General features: G+C 39.1%; 2 protein-coding genes across 4 annotated transcripts; both read left to right on the forward strand.

Annotated features, from left to right (window-relative positions):
• Positions 1-1263: 1263 nt before the first annotated feature.
• On the forward strand, positions 1264-14332 carry casp8ap2 (caspase 8 associated protein 2). Of its 2 annotated transcripts, XM_079831906.1 has the most exons (10): positions 1264-1505; positions 1837-1885; positions 2890-2958; positions 3102-3205; positions 6084-6158; positions 6271-6386; positions 6490-9431; positions 10598-13109; positions 13216-13315; positions 13393-14332. In XM_079831906.1, the coding sequence occupies exons 2-10, from the start codon at positions 1846-1848 to the stop codon at positions 13453-13455; spliced, it is 6021 nt and encodes a 2006-aa protein (XP_079688032.1). In that variant the 5' UTR covers positions 1264-1505; positions 1837-1845; the 3' UTR covers positions 13456-14332. The 2 variants fall into 2 exon arrangements, with proteins under 2 accessions (XP_079688032.1, XP_079688033.1); XM_079831907.1 differs by lacking the exon at positions 1264-1505 and having other exon boundaries at positions 1753-1885.
• A 2506-nt stretch (positions 14333-16838) lies between these two features.
• On the forward strand, positions 16839-21106 carry gja10b (gap junction protein alpha 10 b). 2 transcript variants are annotated; one of them, XM_079830554.1, is made up of 3 exons: positions 16839-17037; positions 17107-18521; positions 19851-21106. In XM_079830554.1, exons 2-3 carry the CDS (start codon positions 17124-17126, stop codon positions 19887-19889), a joined length of 1437 nt encoding a protein of 478 aa, XP_079686680.1. In that variant the 5' UTR covers positions 16839-17037; positions 17107-17123; the 3' UTR covers positions 19890-21106. The 2 variants fall into 2 exon arrangements, with proteins under 2 accessions (XP_079686680.1, XP_079686681.1); XM_079830555.1 differs by having other exon boundaries at positions 16908-18521; positions 19851-20306.
• Positions 21107-21892: the final 786 nt, after the last annotated feature.

Genomic DNA, 21892 nt, shown 5'->3' on the forward strand with positions numbered 1-21892 from the left:
ATAGTAATTTTGTCTTGTAAGATATCTGTAGCCAAAGTTTGAAATAAGGTCAATGGATATTATTATTAATTTTAACATAAAATAATCAAATTCCACTATAAACACCTAAAAGATTGGGGATTAATTTACACAGGCTACTCTTGTTTATGTATATACAATTTTGCCAGCAGTATAAATAAATTAACAATGTATTCAAGATCTTTGTTAACATTCTTTTCATAATATACAATCATATCCTTTAATGTAAAATAGTATGTCATCTTTTCTAAATCAAAGCCAATTCCCTCCAAAAACTTTGGAGTGATGTCAAACGATTAATCGCGATTAATCGCAGACAAAATTAAAGTTTGTTTTTACACAATATATGTGTGTTTACTATGTATAATGTATACACACACATGCATGTAGGCTATATATTTAAGAAAATTTTGTTATATTTATATATAAAATATTTATATATAATATACATTATAGAAATATACAGAATATACATGCAAATATTTATTAAATGCACATGAATGAGTGTGCATTTATATATACATAATAATTATACACACTACACACACACATATATTATGTAATCACAAACTTTTATTTTGGATGCGGTTAATCGCGATTAATCGTTTGACCGCACTAAAACAAATGCGTCATCAACTCTTTCTCACTTTTACATCAAGAGCACAAGTCATCAATTTCCGAGTATATTGAAATTTGTGATTTAACATGGTAGATGGTATGCAACATTTTAAAATATATTTCTGTATTATTGATACAATATTTAAAGGGGATTAACCAAGCTGTCTTCCAATTAATATGATCGATAATAGAGTTCCAAACAAAGGTGATATTTTATTTTGTTTTTGAAAAATAGTACAAATATGTTTGTTATTGTATTTTCATCAATCAATTCAACACTGTTTAATATTCATTTTTGGTTTGTTGAGTTGTATTGAATATGACTTTAAAAAATATATATATATTATTATGAATGCTTGAACAACAAATACAAAACAAAAATGGCAAGGGTGTACATATAAAAATATAAAATACAATGTGTGTGTGTGTATATATCAAAGAAATCGAAATAATACAAACAAATAAAATAATAAAAGGCCTTGCTATTCGGCAAAATCTTAAATGTATCAAATAAAGAAACAGTTTTAACCGTGTTTTTGTTCGTGCTCTCCACAATAGCGACTATTATAGACTTTAAACACGCTGAACCAATACATTCTTTTAGCAAAGGAGAGACCGCGGGAAAATGACGTCACTTCCTGTTTGGCGAATCTGTACGGTGTGAGGATGGCGCGGAGCTGGTGGAAATATTCTTCAAGATTTTTTTTAATCGCTGCCTACGAGCAAATTGAAAATTACTAATTCACTGCAAATGATATTTTGCCATCGCGACAGCATGGGTGTCACATCCTGAACTCGATGTTCAGTGTTTGGTCCATCTCACAGTTTTATATCCGCCTGTTGTCGTTTGCTCACTAGCAGAGATACAGGTATTGTTCATATACTTTCATTTAATTTCACTTTGTGCACATACTACACCACTTCTACTAATGTATTATGCTTTACTTAATCGTTGTTTGTTTAAAACCCGCGATCTTACAGTAGCAAGTGTAATTTGTGTAAGATGTATAGTGGTTTTCTGGATGATTTATTACTTTTTCACCTTTTAATATTAAGTTGACTCTGGTATTATTAGTGTCACATTGAATGTGCATTATTTCAGTTTCTTCAGTAAATGACAGGAAGTGGGGTAGCTGAACTGACACATGCCCCACTGTTGACCGTTTTCAGGAACTTGTGCTATTTTCTGTCTTTCATTAGCTGACTAAAATGGATGAACTTTATGAAGATCTTATTGAGAAGCCCTCTGGTAAGACTCAGCTCAACATATGTGCTTTATTTTCACATATTTAACATGTTTTCTGCTAGGATCATCAGTAGAGTGTATTATCTATTATCTGTGTATGTATCTATCATCTAGCATTTATTTATATGTTAATTTTTAATGTTATCTGCCCAATATTTGGCCGATATATTAAAGCACATAAATAGATTATTTCCTTTAGCTGAGACACTTCAGATGCGCACTGTTCGAATTGCTTGAAATATGATTGGAATCACTTAAAAAAAAGGAAAATACAGTTCAGTGCAACATGTGCAGCACATATAGGCTACATAAAATTATAATGAGAACATTATAAATGTGTCCTTGGGATATGGCTTTTAATGATGAGACTTTTGTTTTTGTAATCAAGCTCTCAAAAATTTGGATTGAGATTTATCGGCCAATATATCTGTTATCGGCGTTCAAATATTAAGAATGATCTATATGGGCCAAATTTTCATATCAGTGCATCCCTAATGTATATTGATCTTAGATCCACAAGAAACAAAGCCACATTCTTGTCTTTTATACGTTTAATTTTTAGCAATGTATTGTTCTGCCATGTCTCTGCAACAATACTTTCAGTGTATTCTTGATATTAACACTCATTATAGCTGATAATCGACTTATAATTTCTCAACAATTTTGACAAGATCATAGACATGAAAAAATAAACCAAATGTAAATAATTGAGCGGCACAACTGCATTTGAAATTGAGGCCAGGAATGATCACATTAATAACTGGTTATCCATCTGAGTGTGCTTTCTTATATTTGTTTATCTATATGTATCCAGATAATGTTGTTTGGTTTACCTCTTTTTATTATTATTATTATTATTATTATTATTATTATTATTATTATTATTATTCTTGTCTTAACAGGTTCAGACCTCAGCTCTGTGAAAACAAAACATACATGTATTGGACCGGTGTATATGCTGGAATTGTTTTGCATTATGACCATATCAGTGTTTGTATTTGATACAGGTTACAATGAGGACTCGGTGGACATTTACTCTGGCCTGGAGAACAGCCCTAAGGTTGATGGGCACAGAGGTGGGTTTCGTTAGTGAGTCTTGAATTGAGTACATTGAATTTCATAGTTTTTATATGTGTTTACATTCATTTGTTAATGTATGAGTATCAGAGAAACAGAATGTTATAATTGTTGTATTGTCATTTTGTTTTTGTTTTATTAGGTGAAGTCAACCCATTCGTTTCCCCACGTACAATGGAATCAATGGATATTTATGAGGAAATTATCAGGGAAGAACAAGAAGAAAAGGAGGCAACTTACAATGAGGTCTTGTAACTTGAACTCTAAATGTTGAATATTGGTTTGGTTTTGCTTTAAAACTGAAAGGGTTATTTCACCCAAAAATGAAAATTCTGTCATTAATTACTTACCTTTGTTCATCTTCGGAACACACTAGGGCTGCACGATTATGACAAAAATCATAATTGTCGATTATTCCCTTGAAATTATTGCTATTTTATTAATAACGTTTATAAAATTTATAAATAATTTATTAATCACAATTTACATTTAATGATGTTTTGAATAGCTTAATACCATATTTGAAGCAACTGCATGCCATATTTTTATATATATTTAAAAAAAAAAAACGTTTTTTCTTCCTGAAAAACTTCTTAAATTTTACTTAAAAAAAGTACAATTTATGCATGGTTCAATAGGGGCTTTCGCACCAGGTAAGTTTAGGAACTTAGTAACTAAACTTCAGGGTGGTTCCCAGAGAACTAAGTTCCCCCAGGGTCATTTTCCTGATTGCATTCGCACCGTCAGTAACTCTGAAGTGACGCAAGCCGCACTTGTTGTTTTGACCTTTATTTTGATGGCACTGAGAACGCCAGAGACTGAGCACACAGCACTCACATTTTCCATCTTCATCAGCTACTGATCTGTTTAACAGTCCTGTCTAATATCTTATTAGGTAGAACTATTATACAAAGAAAGTAGACATTATATGAAAAAGTATTGGCGTTTGCTGTGTGGTTGATGTCCCGATGTGACTAGCTGAGCAGAAATACATAATCATGTTTCGCTTGGTCCCCATGTGTTACTTGGATTTTCTCCTCAGCATAAAGTTTGAGAGGTCCATCTATCACTGTTTTCCATGTTTGTAGAGTCAAGTCATCTTTATTTATATTGAGCTTTTTACAATGTAGATTGTTTCAAAGCAGCTTCACAGTGTTAAACAGGAAAATAATGCAACAGAATTTGATTCAGCTGTACAGCCGTTCTGGAGAAGACACTAATGTCATCCAGCTCAGTTCAGTTCTCATATAGTGTCAATGCGGACAGATCAGTAATATAGTTGAATATTTACTGTCCCATACTAAGCAAGCCAAAGGTAAAAGATGCGACGGTGCAAGAGTTAGTTCGTGGAGTAATATATAGGTTGTGTACACGGCTTTTTAAAAATGTCGGGGGCTACCATGCTGGTGTTTCGTGTGCATTCGTCCAGACAACGTAACATGCTCCAAACACACCTCTTAAGCAAGCAGAATAATGTAAGTGGAATTTTTTGTTGTGTAATCACGGTTTTGAACGATGACGTTATCGTGGCATCCGTAATTGCAATTAGAAATTTGATTGATTGTGCAGCCCTAGAACACACTAGGGATGCAACAATACAGTTAGTCCACGATTCAATACATACCTCGGTTTTTAACCACGGTTTTCGGTTCGGTTTTTTGCTATTCTATTCTTAGGCGACAGGAACAGCAAGAGGTTAAGGAGAAAAAAGACTATTTTTATTGCAATACTCTTTCTTTATTTTACTTAAAATAATTGATAAACCTTAACTTTACTTAAAAAAAAAAAAAACCTTGTACACATTCCTAGTGTATTGTATAATATAAAATAAATATATATAAAGATTTACACTGGCAGCTCAGAGCTGTACAGCAGCATTTAAGTATGAAATTGAATGAATAAATGTAAAAATAATACACTACATAGACTTCACTATAAAATATACATTGATTCTTATTAAAGCTACTGTATTAGTTTTTCAGTCAAGAGCAGTGAGTGATTTTCTGTCTTTTGTTGTTGTATTAACATTAAAGGGATAGTTCGTTCAAAAATGAAAATTCTGTCATCGAGAAATGAATACAGATTTGAAACAATATCAGAGTGAGTAAATAATGACATAACTTTAGAGGTGAACTGTCCCTTTAAGGATCGTGCGTTCACTATGGGCTGCGCTGCTGTCAATGTAAGACCTCTGTGCATCTAATATACAGACACGATTGAGATTTTACTTTCACTTTAGACATATCCAACTGTGTTTATGTCAACCTTGTGTGTATTTGACAGTATTAGCGCAGTTAGACGACTACTTAGTTCAGTAATCACATGTTTGACAGGCGTTTAGTGCTCGCGCTCTGAAAAGCGCGTGTTAAAACCGCGCACGTGAATGAACCGGCAAGGCTTTAAAACGCATGCAAATAATAAACGTTTGTGATTGTGAATAACTGTAGTGTTCCGTGAGTATAACTCTAACACTAACGTGTGATGTGAATGTATGTCGCATTGTTCAGTATTGGGATGGAGGAAAATGATAGAATTTGCAGAAAAATAATTAATTCAATGCAAAACCGAAAAACCGCAATTCACAAGCGCGTATTGAACCGTGAATGCCGTACCGAACAGTTCAATATTATATTGAGAATTGTGGCATCCCTAGAACACACATTAAGATATTTTTGATGAAATCAGAGCGCTTTCTGACCCCACACAGACAGCAACACAATGACCACTTTCAAGGCCCAGAAGGGTAGTTAAGACATCATTAAAGTAGTCCATGGGACCACAGTGGTTACACCTTAATATTATGAAGCGCTGAGAATACTTTTTGTGTGCAAAAAAAACAAACAAAAATAATTACTTTATTCAACAATCTTCTCTTCCGTGTCACTCTCCTACACGATTCACATAAGCACCACATGGCCGTAGAACCCGGAAGCGTTGCACTGTGTGAATAGCCCAACAACGTGAATAATGTAAGAGAGTGAAAATGATTGTTGTGTTGCTGTCTATATGTGTATGAAATGAGGGTGAGTAATTACTAACAGAAATTTCCTTTTTGGGTCAACTAACCCTTAAAGAAATTGACAGAATATTTACACTGTCTCGTTGTACTTATCTTTTATTACAGTTAAAGCAAAAATTTGATGATGCACAAAACCAAGTTAAGGAGCTGCTCTCAAAGTTGCAGCTAATGCAGACAAAGGTGTGTTTACATTTTTAACGGTTTCTATATATTGACGCTTAATGAATACCCCCACAAATTAGTTAAAAACTTTGAATAATCTGTTTGTTTTTGTTGTGCTTTATATTTAAAGAATTCAAGTTTGAGCAGTGAAAACCTACTTCTGAAGAAGAACATTTGTTCTCTCGTCAAGACGGCTAGAATGGAGATTGTGCGTAAGGATGAGGAGATTAGCAGGCTCAGCAATAGGTAAAAACTTTATATCTGATACTAAGATCAGCAAACAGATGATGAATCCTGGCTTGTGTCAGGATTGGGTGGTCAATTCCCTGTTTTTGTGTTACCATCACAGGTCCGGTCGTGGAAGTTATGGTCTCAATTTCCGTCGACCTCAAATGGACAGTGGTCCAGCAAACACAAGGCACAGTTTGAACAATCCTACAAGTTCTGTTTTAGGATCACAAGGTTCTAGACAAGATAATACTATGAATGAAGTAAATCAGCACAAGGACAGAAACGCTGTGTCAGATCACTGTGCAAACCTGCCAACAATGCCAACTGCAGCACCACAACCATTTGAGGTGCTCCAGAGATGCCCTAGAACTGATCTTGAAAGTCCTCTGAATTGTCAGAATAAATCTGCTGAGACCCTGACTGTCCAACCAGAGAACAGAACATCAGGGAGTATAAAAAATCCCACCACATCCACAGTGGCAGATGTCTCGAATGTTCCCAAAACAAATAAGTCTGTACCGAGAGCTCCTGATACAAGTAATGATTGTCGATTCAGTAGCTTGAAGGAAAATAACAACTCTCCCTTAGAACATATAGACAAGCTAGGAAAACCACTGAATTGCACAAGCCGGGACAAAAATTGTAACTCGAAGGATAAGGATGTGTCACCAGAGTCTCAGAGAAAAGTGGACGGCAACTCAAGCAAGTCAGGAAAAACTGAAAAAGAGCTTGCAAAAGATAGTTCTGTGTCTAGCGAAAACCGAAATCAGCAGCCTGAGGTTCCAGTCGTTTTTAAAAGTTCAAAACAATCGAAACGCGTTTCCTCCCAGTCACGCAAAGCCTCGCCATCTGTCTCTTCCCAATCATGCAAAAGTTCAGTTAAGACAGCAGCAGATGTGGAAACACCGAGTCAAGGGCAAGTGCATAATCAAAATGCAGAGAGAACTAGCCGAGAAACAAGACACTCTGGCTTGAGAAGTACAGATTGTACTGTGGCGGATGAAGAAAGCCATTCCCAAAACCACAAATGGAAGAAAAGAGATGCAAGTGGCCATAGAAGGAAAGAGGAGAAAAGTTCCAGTGCAGTGAGGAGGAGTAGCAGAACCGAAAGAAGCAGAGACCATGAGCAAAAAAGGCCAAAGGAGAGTGAGAGGAGTAAAAGAGATTTGGGTAACAACTGCAGTAGTAGTAGTAGTAGTAGAGAAAGAAGCAGCAACAGGTCAGACAGTAGCAAAGACTATGAGCGAAGGAGTGCAAAGGAGATGGATAATAAAAATGAAGATAAAAGATCTAAGAAACAAGTTGATGCCCTAGACAGTAGGCAAGCTTTTTCTTCTCCCAAACGTGATTCTCAACGAAAGGATGTTTATAAGGGGAAATCATCAAGCAGAATCGATGAGCCATCATCCAAAAGCAAACGGCCTCATTCCTATGATAAATCTAGAACGATGGAGGATTTAAAATGCCCTGTCAAAAATGGAAGTTCTGAAAAGAGCTGTTTTGAAGACAAGGGTATAGTCAAGGACAGAGAAAGAAAAAGAGGTGGACATTTGGAGAAGCATAGGGTACAGAAGCATGGAGAAACAGAAAATGTTAAACACAAAGATGTCAGAAAGAACTCCCATAAAAAGCACAAAACTGTCAGAAAAGGCCAAGATGGTGAGGATGAGAAGGACAAACATCTTGAATCTGTTCGTGCAGAGTCGCCATCAGTAGTAGCTGTCAGCATCAATCCCTGCCAATCTTCCGAGGATAATAGTCCAGACAGAAAACTGAGTTTCATGGAGACATTGAACCTCACCCTATCGCCTCTTAAAAAACAGAAGCAGTTCTCCGATCCCACAGAAGCCATTGGAGCGCCATCTGAAGATGCCTCATCCCATAACAGCAGATTATCCGACGCTGTGGAGGAATTCTACGTCGTAGATGAATTGAAGGACAGCCAGCACAGCGACGAGGACATGGTTAAGAGGCCTGAGGTCACAACTGCAGGTGAAAAAGAAGACCTTACCAGTTCTTGCAAACAATCTGGACAAGTTGTTGATCTCTTCACAGCTGTAGCCTCTGAGAAACCCTCAGCAGAACAAACAGACATGGACGTACAAGAAGAGAATGCCACTGAAAGTCAAGAGGCTGTGGACAAAGTGCCATCAATTGATAAAATCTCAGAGGAGAAAGAAGGCAAGACTACAGATTCCAATGTGCTAGACAAAGATTACTCATCAAAATTAACCCTTACAAGAGTGTCTCCAAATCGTGTCTGTGAGAACGACACCGAAGACTCTCTGATAATTATAAATAATGCTGATGTCTCTATCACTTTGCACTCTGAAATATCAGAAGTGGTAGTTTCCGATAATACTCCTGATTCAATAGTTGATGATTTTCAGCAACATGACTGTATTGCCACTTTGTCTGAGGAGACTTCTCACATGGAAATCTCGCATGGAAATCCTCAGGCCAAGTCTTTAGGCCAAGATTTACTATCAGCATCAAATGGGATTTGTCAAGATGATGTGTCATGCTCTGACAAGGCACAAAGTTTTCCTAATATTAATTCTTCTGGAAGTTCTGTCGACATTGAAGTTTCGTCTAGTACAACTACTGCAGATCTAGATGACCCAAGCAAAGTTATTTGTGATGTTGAACAAGTGTGTACTTCAAAACAGGACAATAAGAGAGCAGAGGAAACGCTTGAAAATTCAAAATCAATTAAAATACCGCACACACCTGAAAAGTCTGAAAAATCCCATGAAAGCCCATTATGGAGTCCGAACACTATGGCTCCAAATGATTGCACCATTGTTGTTGTAGAGGATACCATGTCGTCTTTGCCACCTGGTTTCTTAGAGCCAGATTCCACAGAAATAGAAGAACAGAACACAAAGTCATTGAACCCTGTTGTTTCTTGCCATGATGAAGACTCCATGATGCTAACCCTGAGGAACATCAGAGTTATTCCAGAGCCCATCAGCCCTCTCACAAGCCCAGTCCGTCAGGTGCAAAAAGTACAGCCTCAGCGTGGTGAGAAGCAACCACATGTCAAAAGTCTTAGCAAAGGTAAGTGTTGTTTTTTGTTGATGGTATTGCTTTAACATTGTAACCGCCAGTTTCAGAGACAAGGCTTAAGCTAGTACCAACTTACACTGAAATACCTTAAAGGGTTAGTTCACCCAAAAATGAAAATTCTGTCATTAATTACTTACCCTCATGTCGTTCGACACCCCTAAGACCTCCGTTCATCTTCGGAACACAAATTAAGATATTTTAGTTGAAATCTGATGGCTCTGAAAGGCCTCCATTGGCACAATGCACGGTTCACTCTCAAGACCCTTAAAAGGTACTAAAGACATCGTTACAAAGTCCATCTCACTACAGTGGTTCTAAAATAACTTTATGAATCGGTGAGAATAGTTTTTGTGCGCAAAAAAACCCTAAATAACGACTTGTATAGTGATGACGATTTCAAAACACGGCCTCATGAAGCTTCGAAGCGTTATGAATCAGTGAGTCGAATCATGATTCGGATCGCGTGTCAAACCGCCAAACTGCTGAAATTTGGCGATCCAAACTGCTGATTCGGCTCACTGATTCATAACGCTTCGAAGCTTCATGAGGCCTTGTTTTGAAATCGTCATCACTATGTAAGTCGTTATTTAGGGTTTTTTTGCGCACAAAAACTATTCTCGCCGATTCATAAAGTTATTTTAGAACCACTGTAGTGAGATGGACTTTGTAACGACGTCTTTAGTACCTTTTAAGGGTCTTGAGAGTGAACCGTGCCATTGTGCCAATGGAGGCCTTTCAGAGCCATCAGATTTCAACTAAAATATCTTCATTTCTGTTCCGAAGATGAACGGAGGTCTTACGGGTGTCGAACGACATGAGGGTAAGTAATTAATGACAGAATTTTCATTTTTGGGTGAACTAACCCTTTAAAATATGTCAGTGCCATTGTTTTGTCTCAAGATGCACATCAGAATTTTTTTTTTTTTCTAGGGCACGTTTATATGAAATCTACTTAAATGCCATAATTGAACTAATGCCTGATCCTGGCTTAGTCTAAGCCCTGTCTGTGAAACCGAGCCTTTGTTCCCGATAATTGCCAAAAATGCACTAGTTATCCCATGGAACATTTGATTGAATTGCATGTTTGTGTGACTTAAGCAATAATTGTCCAAACAGGTTTAAGTGTACATCTTGCTAATTGTCTTTTTTTCCCCAAGATCTCGCAACTGTGAAAACTGGCAGTGATAAGGATGTAGTAAATATGGAGATGAACAAGGAGAATAAGTCACCTGACTCTTCAGTCATAGCTGCTTCCAACAAAGGGACAAAAGATGCCATCTCTGCTTCTGGAACTGAGGAAGATGAGCTGGAGGATGGTGAGATTGTTAGTGAGAGTGAAGAAGAGGGACCTCTGTTTATCCAGACTCCTCCAAGAGAAAAGGAAAAACCAACCTCAGGGGCTCCAAGTTCAAAGCTTCCTGCAGTTCGGAAAAGAGTGTCCCAAAAGAAATCTTGTGCCCCTGCTAAATATTCAGAGCCAAACAAGTGTTCAAAGTCATCTGCTTCTAACGACAGTCCCACCTCAAGTAAGAGACGCTTTAAAACTGTCAGCCCACCATTGAAAGCAGCGGTCTACACGCTAGATGGATTTATGGACATGTTAGGATCTATTCGAGTTGAGTTGAGGAAAAAGTACATGAAGCTTCAGAAAAATGTCACTAAGACTGCATTCTGCTGTATAGTGGATATGTCTCACGCCTCTTTTACAGAATTTATCAATGCAGTTGACTTGGATAAATTGTGCTGCCAAGGTAATGACATTAAAGTTACACTTAATAAGATTATTTCGTCAATCTTGAGCAAGGTCACCAAGAATGGCATCGTCAATCGTATCTTTGAGCAGAGAGCTGGAGACCTCAAGCAGAAGTTGTGGACATTTGTGGATGGGCAGTTTGATTTCTTGTTCAAGGAACTGAAGACGGCACTCAAAAATGAGTCCGAGCCGTCCAAGAATGCATCAGATGAAAATAAAAATGCAACCCTTAAAAGAAAAGAGGTTGAAAGTGTGGTGGTAGAAAAAGGACCTTTTAGCACACCCGGGCCTGTTCACAGGGCCAAGAAATTAAAAGTTGACACAGGAAGTTTCGTCAGAGAGGCCCTTCCACGTAATCTGCCTTGCAGGGGCCTTGGGAGCAGAGGTAAAAACATAAAAGCTGTCATGAATAAAGACGATCAGCTGGCAAAGGTGACTACATCACACCAGCTTCCTACTTCGTCCACTGAAAGGTCTTTCCACGAAGGTACCTCAGAATCTGACAATAGAATCTCTTCCTATGTCCGACGTCTCTCCCAAAATGGATCGATTCAAGATAAGTCAGACTTTGAAATTCTAACCGAGCAGCAGACATCAAGCTTAACCTTTAACTTGGTCTCTGACTCTCAAATGGGAGAGATATTCAAGTGTCTTTTGCAAGGGTCTGATTTGCTTGAACCCAGTGTGCCTGTTGGTGACAATTCAAGTTGGCCACTCAGCACACCTCGAAAAGAAGGACTTCCAGGGGATAGTTTGATCGGGATTATGACCCCTAACAAGGCAACCCCATCTAAATTCATCACATCCTGGTCTACCATTTCCCCCTACAAGTTTGCTTCAAGCAGCAAAATGCTGGTAGACCCAGCAATTCTCGATGAGAGCTGCTTGTTAGAAGTTCCCTCTAATTCTGAACCATGTCATCTTCCCGTTCAGTCAACTGTAATCTCTCAAAGATCCTTCTCTATCTTGTCGGAAGATCTAGCTGTGTCCCTTACCATTCCCTCACCATTAAAGTCCGATAGTCACTTGAGTTTCTTGCATCCTGGAACTGGACAGCCATTGTCTGCCCCAAACAGTGTCATCAGTGCCCATTATAGTGAAGATGCTCTTCTTGATGGAGAAGATGCAACTGAACAGGACATCCACCTTTCTCTAGACACCGACAACTCCAGTTGTGGGTCAAGTCCCAGCAGGACATGGGAGGGCTCTGATCCATCCGGTTTCCAATTCCAACCCAATTTACAAATGCAAGCTGTGGTAATGGAGAGGTCAAATGATCATTTCATTGTGCGAATAAGACGAACATCTACTGGCCCAATTGAAAGTAAACAAAATGAAGGGCGAGCAGTACCAGCGTTAACTGAATGTCCAGAGCCTAAGCCTAATCTTGCTGTGACCCATGAAAACTTGGGTCCTGCTCCTGGAGAGATGTTGAACAAAAGCCCAACCAATGTAAACATGTCATGTCACATTTCAGATGCATCAATAGTAGCTCAACCGTCAAGCCAGAAATCCTGGCCTGAAGGTGCTTGTGATGGCGACAACTTGTCCTGCAACAATGCTGAGCCTGTTTCCAAAGAAGCATGCGTTACTGCTCCTGAGGAAAGCAGTGCAACAGAGATCGAAACATCAGAGATGTCAGGAAATGTAAGGAACACAATACAGACCCCAAGTGCACCAAAGTCTAAATCCGAGAGGTTGTCAAAGAAGCGCAAAAAGCACCAATCGGGGCCAAAGGCAAAGCACTCAAAGGTAGAGAAATCTCAAGATAAACACTCCAAATCCAGGCATAAGAAAAGGTCAAAATCCTCCAAAGAAAAAGGCTCAAAAACTGCAATACCCCAGGTGTCCCCTAGCAGCCTGTCTGCTAAGAATGTGATCAGGAAGAAAGGGGAAGTGGTGGTGACATGGACCAGGTGAGTTGAATGAATTTCCACTTCTGTTTTGTTATTAATTCTGTGTGCATAATGTTTTGAACTTAAGTTTAAGAAACCAATAAAAAAAAGCTGATGTCTTTTGAAGGGATGAAGATCGGGACATACTGGTCGAGCTTAAAATGAAGGGGACTTCACCCAAGACATTTGCTGCTCTGTCAAAAAGGTTGAAGAAGTCAGCAGAGCAGGTATGCTTAATTGTTTTCTGTAATATGACATCAACTAACTGCTTTATCGGTAACTAATGATTGCTGTTCTTTGACAGATTGAGGAGCGGTTCTCTCAATTGATGAAGCTATTCAAGAAGAAAGAGAAAATGGAGAATTGATTGACCAAGGACGAAAGGACTTTACAAAGTAGCCTGTGGAGATTTCAACGTCTGCATCAGCATCCAACGGCAGAAATACACTGATTTTCATATTCAATGCATTATATTATATTTGTCAATTGTCCATCTGTTTGAAAAAGCACTTACAGTTGTAACTCCCCAAAAGATCTGCAGTAAATTGTATTCATGGTGTTTTCAGTGCATAAAGCCCTGTATGATGCCTTAGAGTTTACTTGTTCTTCATTATTTTGGCAAATAGGTCATTGCACAAAGTACTACAGTTGTTGTGTTTTTATGCAATGAAATTAACAAAAAAAAAGTATTTAAAGGACATCATTAACTTGTATTACAAGTTGACTTATGTGATTTTGCAACGCCTTTTAAACCTACCTCTGATCTAAAAATGTTTTTAAAATCTTTAACCTAAATGCTTATAGGCAGAAGTTTTGATCACTTTTTTTTTTTTGGTTGGTGTCGGCTCTTAATGCAGAGATGGAAAGGATTATTAGTATTATTTTATTTTTTTTGGTCTGCAATTGTCAGATTTTGAATTTTCAATCTTTGTTCCATTAGTCATCTTGAAAAATTGTATATTTTCATATTGATGACTTAAGAGTAACATTTAAGAGTATCTTTTTTTTTTTACGTAATAAATGAGGGGAGTGTTCCCTTGTGTACATATTTGTAAAGTTAAACTGAACAAAGATTTTTCTATGTTTGATCATTTTTTTTAACTATTTTTATTTTTTTTCTCAAAGAGAAACCTAGATGTGTGGAAATACCTTGTATGTTGTTTGGAAATAAATTTTGTAAATATTTGTAGTAAGTTCTGACAAATCTTTCAATCTTTTGAAATAAATCTTATTTATGAAATCTTATGGCAAGTTTCTTTTGAGATGAATATTCCAAACGGCATCTAAGACTTTTGGTTCTAAGCTTATGTAGGATTTGACAATTCAAAATAATTTACCATATCAGAGGATTATATATTCTGTCTGAAACCAATTTGATATAAAATATCAAAACAATGGTAAACAAAAGATATGTAACGGAGGCCAGCAAGTAGTTACTGTGCGAGTAAACCTTTCTCTGAGCTCAAGAGACGCTCTAGCGACTGACACTAAGGGTTGCAGCCTTTAGCCTCCTTGTTAGAGCGTCAGATTCTCATGCCGGTGGACCCGGGTTCGAGTCCCGCTTAGAGAGGGGATGTTCGAACAGGAGGGGTTACATTGGTGCTGTGAGGCCAGATTTAGGGAGGTGAGTGTAACGGAGGCCAGCAAGTAGTTGCTGTGCGAATAAACTTCACTCCTCTGATCTCAAGAGATGCTCTAGCGACTGACACTAAGGGTTGCAGCCTTTAGCCTCCTTGTTAGAGCGTCAGACTCTCAAGCCGGTGGACCCGGGTTCAAGTCCCGCTTAGAGAGGGCAGGTTCAAACAGGAGGGGTTACATTGGTGCCATGACCCGGATGGGAGTGAGGTTTAGAGAGGTGAGTGTAACGGACGCCAGCTAGTAGTTGCTGTGCGAATAAACCTCACTCCTCTGATCTCTAGAGATGCTCTAGTGACTAATCCCAAGGGTTGCAGCCTTTAGCCTCCTTGTTAGAGCGTCAGACTCTCATGCCGGTGGACCCGGGTTCGAGTCCCGCTTAGAGAGGGCAGGTTTGAACAGGAGGGGCTACAAATATTTGGCTTTTCTGTTAGTGCATGTCAATATGATTTTTAGCTGATGTATAGTAATTTCCTCTCATTAATGTATCACCATGACCATTTTTAGGCTTACTGTTGTAGTTTGTATCACAGGGGGTATAAATCAAGTGATCCATTGAACAATTCACAGCTCACTGACAATACTATGGTCCAGGCAGAAGTGAGACATTTAGGTCACAGTCTGGCAGCTGTTAACCTTACTTCACCTCTGAAATCAGTGTTGCCAAGTCCATAGTTTTCCTGCGAAATTGGGCTACTTTTAGACTGTTGGCTCAGGTTGTTTTTTTTTACTCCGCATGTTAAAGCAGACCTCCGAAAACCAGGACTCGATTTGTACCCCGATTGGGCAAGTTTTGGCTGTGATTGGGCAGGGTTTGAATAGCAAGGTGGCTGGTTTTGTTACGCAAATCTGGCAACCCTGCCTGGAATCTAGATTTAACTTCTGTTCACACTGAAGTAACCTAAATAACTTGAGTGTGCCAGTACAAAATTTACATCAATTTACATCAAGCTTAAAATCTTAAAGTTTTGAACATACACAGTAAAACATTTTTAAATAAACTAAAATAAAACATTATAACAAGTAAAACGTGAAGATAAATACTGTAAATGATCTTCAGCAGCAGGCTTTTATTAAATCTGCACATATGGAGTGTATGCAATCATCAAACTCCACAGTTCATTACATATCTATCTGCACTAATCTATTAAAAGCCGGCTGACATTCTTGAAGGTGGTTTTCAGCTTCTCTCTTGTTACATCACCCTCAGACTAGCCAAAAATAGCCCTTCAAGCGTTTGACTATAAAATCAGACATGACACATTGATCATCATGCCTCGTCTAGACACAAGTGCTATAGGTTCAAAGTGGAATCTGGCTTATTGCTTAATGAATGCTGCACAGTACGCACGGTACATACTATTTTTTAAGAATAAGTGAAACAGTATGTATTATGCAACAATAAATGTTTCAAGAAGCAGTACATTGTTGTCACATGACCTCATCGCAGTGCATGCAAGTGCAATTTTGCACGTTTAATACAGCAATGACAAAATGAGTCAAACTAAAGATGCTTAAAATTGCAGCTATAATAATTTCCAGTTCACTTGTCACACTGGAAATGGAAGGTCAAGTCAAACACATTGCATTATGGGATACAGTATTTCATGCTTTATAGGCTACTGCACAGTTTGGCCTTAGTAGTAGGATGACCATATTTTGATTACCTAAAACCAGGACACTCGGCCCGAAGTTTACTCAAAGATTCCTTATTAATTTCAATACATTTAAAGTATGCCCCCTCTGTATGGATAGAAAATTGTTATATTAGGGCCAGGACAGGACTTGAAAACAGGACATGTCCTGGGAAAACAGGACGTTTGGTCACCCTACTTAGTAGTCCATCTGTGCATTGTGCATATTGAAAATCTGCACACTGGTTTCTAAATAATTTATACTATAATAGTAAGAGTAGTGTGTCGCAAGCTATATTCCAAACACATGCAATGTTTTAACTGCATTAACATTAAGAGAATGTTGGATGTGTTCAGACGGTTCATTATTAATTACCTGAACATATACACATTGGCACATTTCCACAGGTCATGGGGTATTTTGGGATTGTGTGTTCCCCCTGAACTGCCCTCAACAGTTGTGATGCAATTTAGCCCCCTCAGGGTACCGTCCAGCCTACGGATCGATAGCAGCATTGTATGAGTTCAATGCACAGAGAAACTGGACTTCATTCAACAAAGCGAGGTCCACAGAGGAGTACTGATTACTCCCACGAGGATGAAAAGATACTGGAGTTGTTTTATATTGTTTTTAGAGGGATGAATTGATGCAGCAAGTGATTTGTGAATACCACTAAAATGTAAGTTTCATTTTTCTATCTCATAAACAATACTATTGTCCTAGTAATGTACAACCTTCACTCTTTCAGTTTTAGGCCATGTGAAAATGGGAGATTGGAACTTGCTAGGGAGTATCTTGGAGGAGGTTCACATTCACTCCACCATTGTGGGCAAAATCTGGCTCACCATTCTTTTTATTTTCCGTATGCTCGTGCTCGGGGTTGCTGCCGAAGACGTGTGGGACGATGAGCAAAGTGAGTTTGTGTGCAACACAGAGCAGCCTGGATGCAAGAACGTCTGCTACGACCAGGCGTTCCCCATATCTCTCATCAGATACTGGGTCTTACAGATCATCTTTGTCTCCTCGCCATCTTTGGTTTACATGGGACATGCGCTCTTCCGGCTCCGAACGCTGGAGAAGGAGCGCCACAGGAAGAAGGCTCATCTGAAAGTGGAGCTGGAGGAGACGGAGGCTTTTGAGGAGCACAAAAAGATCGAGAAGGAGCTTAAGAAGCTGGAAGAGCAGAAGAAAGTGAGGAAGGCTCCTCTGAGGGGTTCCTTGCTGCGCACATACGTGTTGCATATCTTAACCAGGTCGGTGGTGGAGGTGGGATTCATAGTAGGGCAGTATGTACTTTACGGCATCGGACTGGCGCCGTTATACAAGTGTGAGCGTGACCCCTGCCCCAACAGTGTGGACTGCTTCGTATCACGGCCAACGGAGAAGAGCATCTTCATGATCTTCATGCTGGTCATTGCAGGGGTGTCCCTGTTCCTCAATCTCCTGGAGATATTCCATCTTGGTGTGAAAAAGATCAAGCAGACCTTATATGGATCCAAGTACAATGGAGATGAAGAGAGCATTTGCAGGTCAAAGAAGAATTCCATGGTCCAACAAGTATGCATCCTTACAAATTCCTCACCACAAAAACATATGCATTTGACGCACACTTCCCTCGCAGTGGTGCCAGATGGACAGATGGCAACTTTGCCTTTCTATATGCCAATGGCTGGTCCTCCATCTAGCCACGAGGTGCCAAACGGTGACCCTAATAGATCTGAGCAACCGCCCAGGCAGAACCGTCTTCCCAGCCTGCCCGAATTCCAGGCTCTCCAACAGTTGGGAGCCACAGAACGACGGTCCACTTTAGACAACCGTCCGCACTCCTGCAGCAGCGACGAGTCTGGGCCCAAGGGCTCTGGACCACCCAGAAATGTTGGTCAGCTGCCCAGAGCTTCACTCAGAGCCAGTCACATAGAGATACCAGCAGCATTACGGAAGCAGAGCCGCGTCAGCAAAGACTTCAGCGAGGAGAGTGATTCCCCGGACAGCGGGAATTACCCCACTGCCAGGAAAGCCAGCTTCATGTCACGGGAGCTTTCAGACAGCACGTCTGATAGTCCAGACTCCAAGAGTGGATCGGACACGGAGGCCAACCGTATAGCTCAAGGGGAGAGTCCAGCTATAACGCCGCCCCCCGCCAGTGGACGCAGAATGTCAATGGTGAGTAAAGGAACATATAATCCACTTTCCACTTGTTAAGGGAACACTCCACTATTTCTGAAAATAGGTTCATTTTCCAACTCCTCTAGAGTTAAACAGTTGAGTTTTACCGTTTTCAAATCCATTCAGCCGATCTCTGGGTCTGGTGGGTAGCCCTTTTAGCATAGCTTAGCATAGATAATTGAATCTGATTAGACCATTAGCATCTCGCTCAAAAATGACCAAAGAGTTTTGATATTTTTCCTATTTAAAGCTTGACTCTTCTGTAGTTACTAAGACTGACGGAAAATTAAAAGTTGTGATTTTCTAGGCCGATATGGCTAGGAACTATACTCTCATTCCTGCGTAATAATCAAGGAACTTTGAGCCGTACCATGAGTGCAGCGGCGCAATGATATTATGCAGCGCCTGAAAATAGTCCTCAGCACGCTCCCTGTGCAAGCAGGTTGTCACGTTTGTTAAGTTGACAAAAGTTAGCCTATTATCAGGCGCTGCGTAATATCATCTTAGTACACGATGTAACTACAGAAGTTTCAAGTTTTAAATAGGAAAAAGCTAGAAAGTTTTTGGTCATTTTTGAGTGAGATGCTAACAGTCTAATCATATTCAATGATCTATGCTAAGCTATGCTAAAAGTTCTACTGGCAGAACCGGAGATCGGCTGAATGGATTTGAAAACGGTTCAACTGTTTAACTCTAGGGGAGTTGGAAAATGAGCCTATTTTCAAAAATAGTGGAGTGATCCTTTAAGCTAAACATTTAAAAACTCACAATGTACACTAGTCTCCTGCTCATGAGGTCCCAAAAAGATTTAGTAAAGATAAATCACTGTCTGTCACTTTGATATGCAGATAAAGCTTACGATGATGCATGTTTTTCAGTAGCACAGCAAACCAAGAGAGAAACAGGGACATTAATAAGTAGTGCAAGACTGAACAACCAGATACTAGATGTGTTGCGAACAGTCAACGAACAATGTCAAATCTCATCAACGAAATCATGAAAATTTTTATTTTTCTCAGAGACAAAAAAAGCTCATCATAATAACTGACAGTTTCCAAGTTTTTGTTAAATGTTGATACGTTTACATTAATATATGACATTTTTTCTCATTGAATAAAAGGCCATTTTCTTCGACGAATGTTATCGGCCTATGCTATTTTAGTCATTTTAGACCAAAAAAAAGACAGAAACTGACTAAAGAAGTGTAAAAAAAGTGTAAAGAACAAACACCAACCATTTTTAAGTTCACAGTGTATAGTAGATTTTAAGTTTGATATGTAGGCTAATGATTCATGCAGTAAATATTAATAATTTCTTTTTTTTCAGAGCATGATTCTGGAGCTGTCTTCAATCATGAAAAAGTGACATTTTGGAACTGTCTTCTGGCTTAATTTTCATTAACTCCATAATTACTGCACATTAATTCATCTGACTTACAAACTGTAGTGCTACTCTCAATAAACGCTTTCACAATAATTAGGCCTACTCTTTTTTTTCCCCTCTTTTTTTACAATTCATAGATGGTGGTGGTGGCTATCATTGGATATGTTTGAAAAAGGCGAGATTCAAGGGCTTTTTAAAATATAATTTTCGTCTTGATACTGTTGAATTTGAAAAGTGATATTCTATATTATCCAGCCATACGCTTGAGTATTTACAGTTTTGTGTTATACACATAATGGTTTTAATAGCCTACAACATCACCGTTTGGCAACGTCAAAACAATTGAATGACAATGGACATCACAATAATGACATAATAAATTAAATTGAATGTGCAATGAAAAAACATTTAATTGGTGTTTTTTATTTGTCTACTTCCTACCATCATCATTCACAGCGCTTGGGGATTTCCACATAAGCCCCGCCCATTTGTGTATTCCAGCCTACTTCGTAAGTCACTCCCACTTGGAGGTGAGGTCCTCCCATTTGGAGGTCTCCAGGCTGCTGTGATGCATACTTGGCTCCTCGCTGCAGAGCAAATGGGTGGAGCTTACAACCAGCTCCCCCTCGCTAGACGTCCAGTGAGGAGGAGTGAATGTAATTTGGCTCTAATGGGTGGAGCACTGGAGCTAGAATATCAGAGAGCCTACTCACTGCAGAGCCATTAGCTCCAGCCCCTCTCTCTGGAGCTCCAGCTCCCCCCTCTCTTGACCTACTGTGGGCATGATGGGTGGAGCTGCATCCCCTAACCACACCCATAACCCTATCTCTCCACCCATTAAACAGGTTAAGCTCCACCCTTGAGCCCCAGATGCTCTGCAGCGAGCACTACTTGGAATATCTAACCACCACACCCTAACCCTATACAGAACTCTATCCCTCCACCCCATTAGACGTCCAGAGAGGAGAAGCTGGATGTCATTTGACTCTGAGGGGAGTACCGCTTGTGTCTCTCCGGTCTGCTGTCAGTCCCACAATGCACTGCTTGAGCTCAACGTGAAGCTCAACTTCCATAGGAATGAATTGAAAACGCTCGCTCAGTGGACATGCACGTTACTATGGAAGTGCTTTTGTATTCCCTGTGATATTGATTGTCTTGCCTCAAAATGTAATAGGCCAACTTAATAAACAAAATCTCTCAAATCCATCCTTTTTTATTATCACAAACTTTTATTTTTATAGACTGAAGTGAGTGAGTTCAGGCTTACCAGAAGAATTTGCCATACTGCCATCTGGTGGGGAATTACATTTTATAAAAAATGTTTGACCTTTAACACTAGAATAATGTACAACAGCAGCTGTTTTTGTTTGAATCTCATGAGATTATAGTATGTTGACCTAATACATGTCTTTTGTCAATGCACTGCCGATCAACGTTAGTCAAGTTTCCGTTAGTGGCAGCAACATACAGATCTATTGACTGACTTCAGGCTGACCCAGACCTCATTAACAGACACACACACACACACACACACACACACACACACACACACACACGCAGTAGGACAGCAATCATGTTTACCACTTATTCATGAGTACAGCGAGACAGGCTCACAAAACTATATATAAAAATACAGTGATTATGTTGGATTAATCTGTTCAACAGCTTCAGCGGTTCATCTTGGGTGCATCTGATTCTTCCAATTCCTCACGAAATGAGTTTTTTCTTGTCTATCACTTGACTACAAATATAATGCAAAACAATGTGAAATATTTACTGGAAGTACTGACAAAGGTATATTTAACTTTATAGAATGAATTGACTAACAGGATGATTTTTCTCACCACAAAAGATTTTGTGGTGGCGACGAAATAAACATATTTTGCATAGGGGTTTTAATGATCTTAAACCCCCTCAACAATTTCTTTACAGTTTGTGTGATTGAGTTGATTATGATTGTGACCACGAAAAATGATATAAAACTT

Source organism: Gobio gobio, assembly GCF_949357685.1.
Source record: "Gobio gobio genome assembly, chromosome: 12".
Classification (NCBI taxonomy): domain Eukaryota; kingdom Metazoa; phylum Chordata; class Actinopteri; order Cypriniformes; family Gobionidae; genus Gobio; species Gobio gobio.

Coding starts and splice junctions, on each gene's coding strand:
- casp8ap2 (XM_079831906.1), top strand. CDS start 1,846: ATGGATGAACTTTATGAAGATCTTATTGAGAAGCCCTCTG. Junction 9,432..10,597: donor TGTCAAAAGTCTTAGCAAAG/GTAAGTGTTGTT, acceptor TTTTTCCCCAAG/ATCTCGCAACTGTGAAAACT. Junction 13,110..13,215: donor GTGGTGGTGACATGGACCAG/GTGAGTTGAATG, acceptor TGTCTTTTGAAG/GGATGAAGATCGGGACATAC.
- gja10b (XM_079830554.1), top strand. CDS start 17,124: ATGGGAGATTGGAACTTGCTAGGGAGTATCTTGGAGGAGGTTCACATT. Junction 18,522..19,850: donor GTGGACGCAGAATGTCAATG/GTGAGTAAAGGA, acceptor CTTTTTTTTCAG/AGCATGATTCTGGAGCTGTC.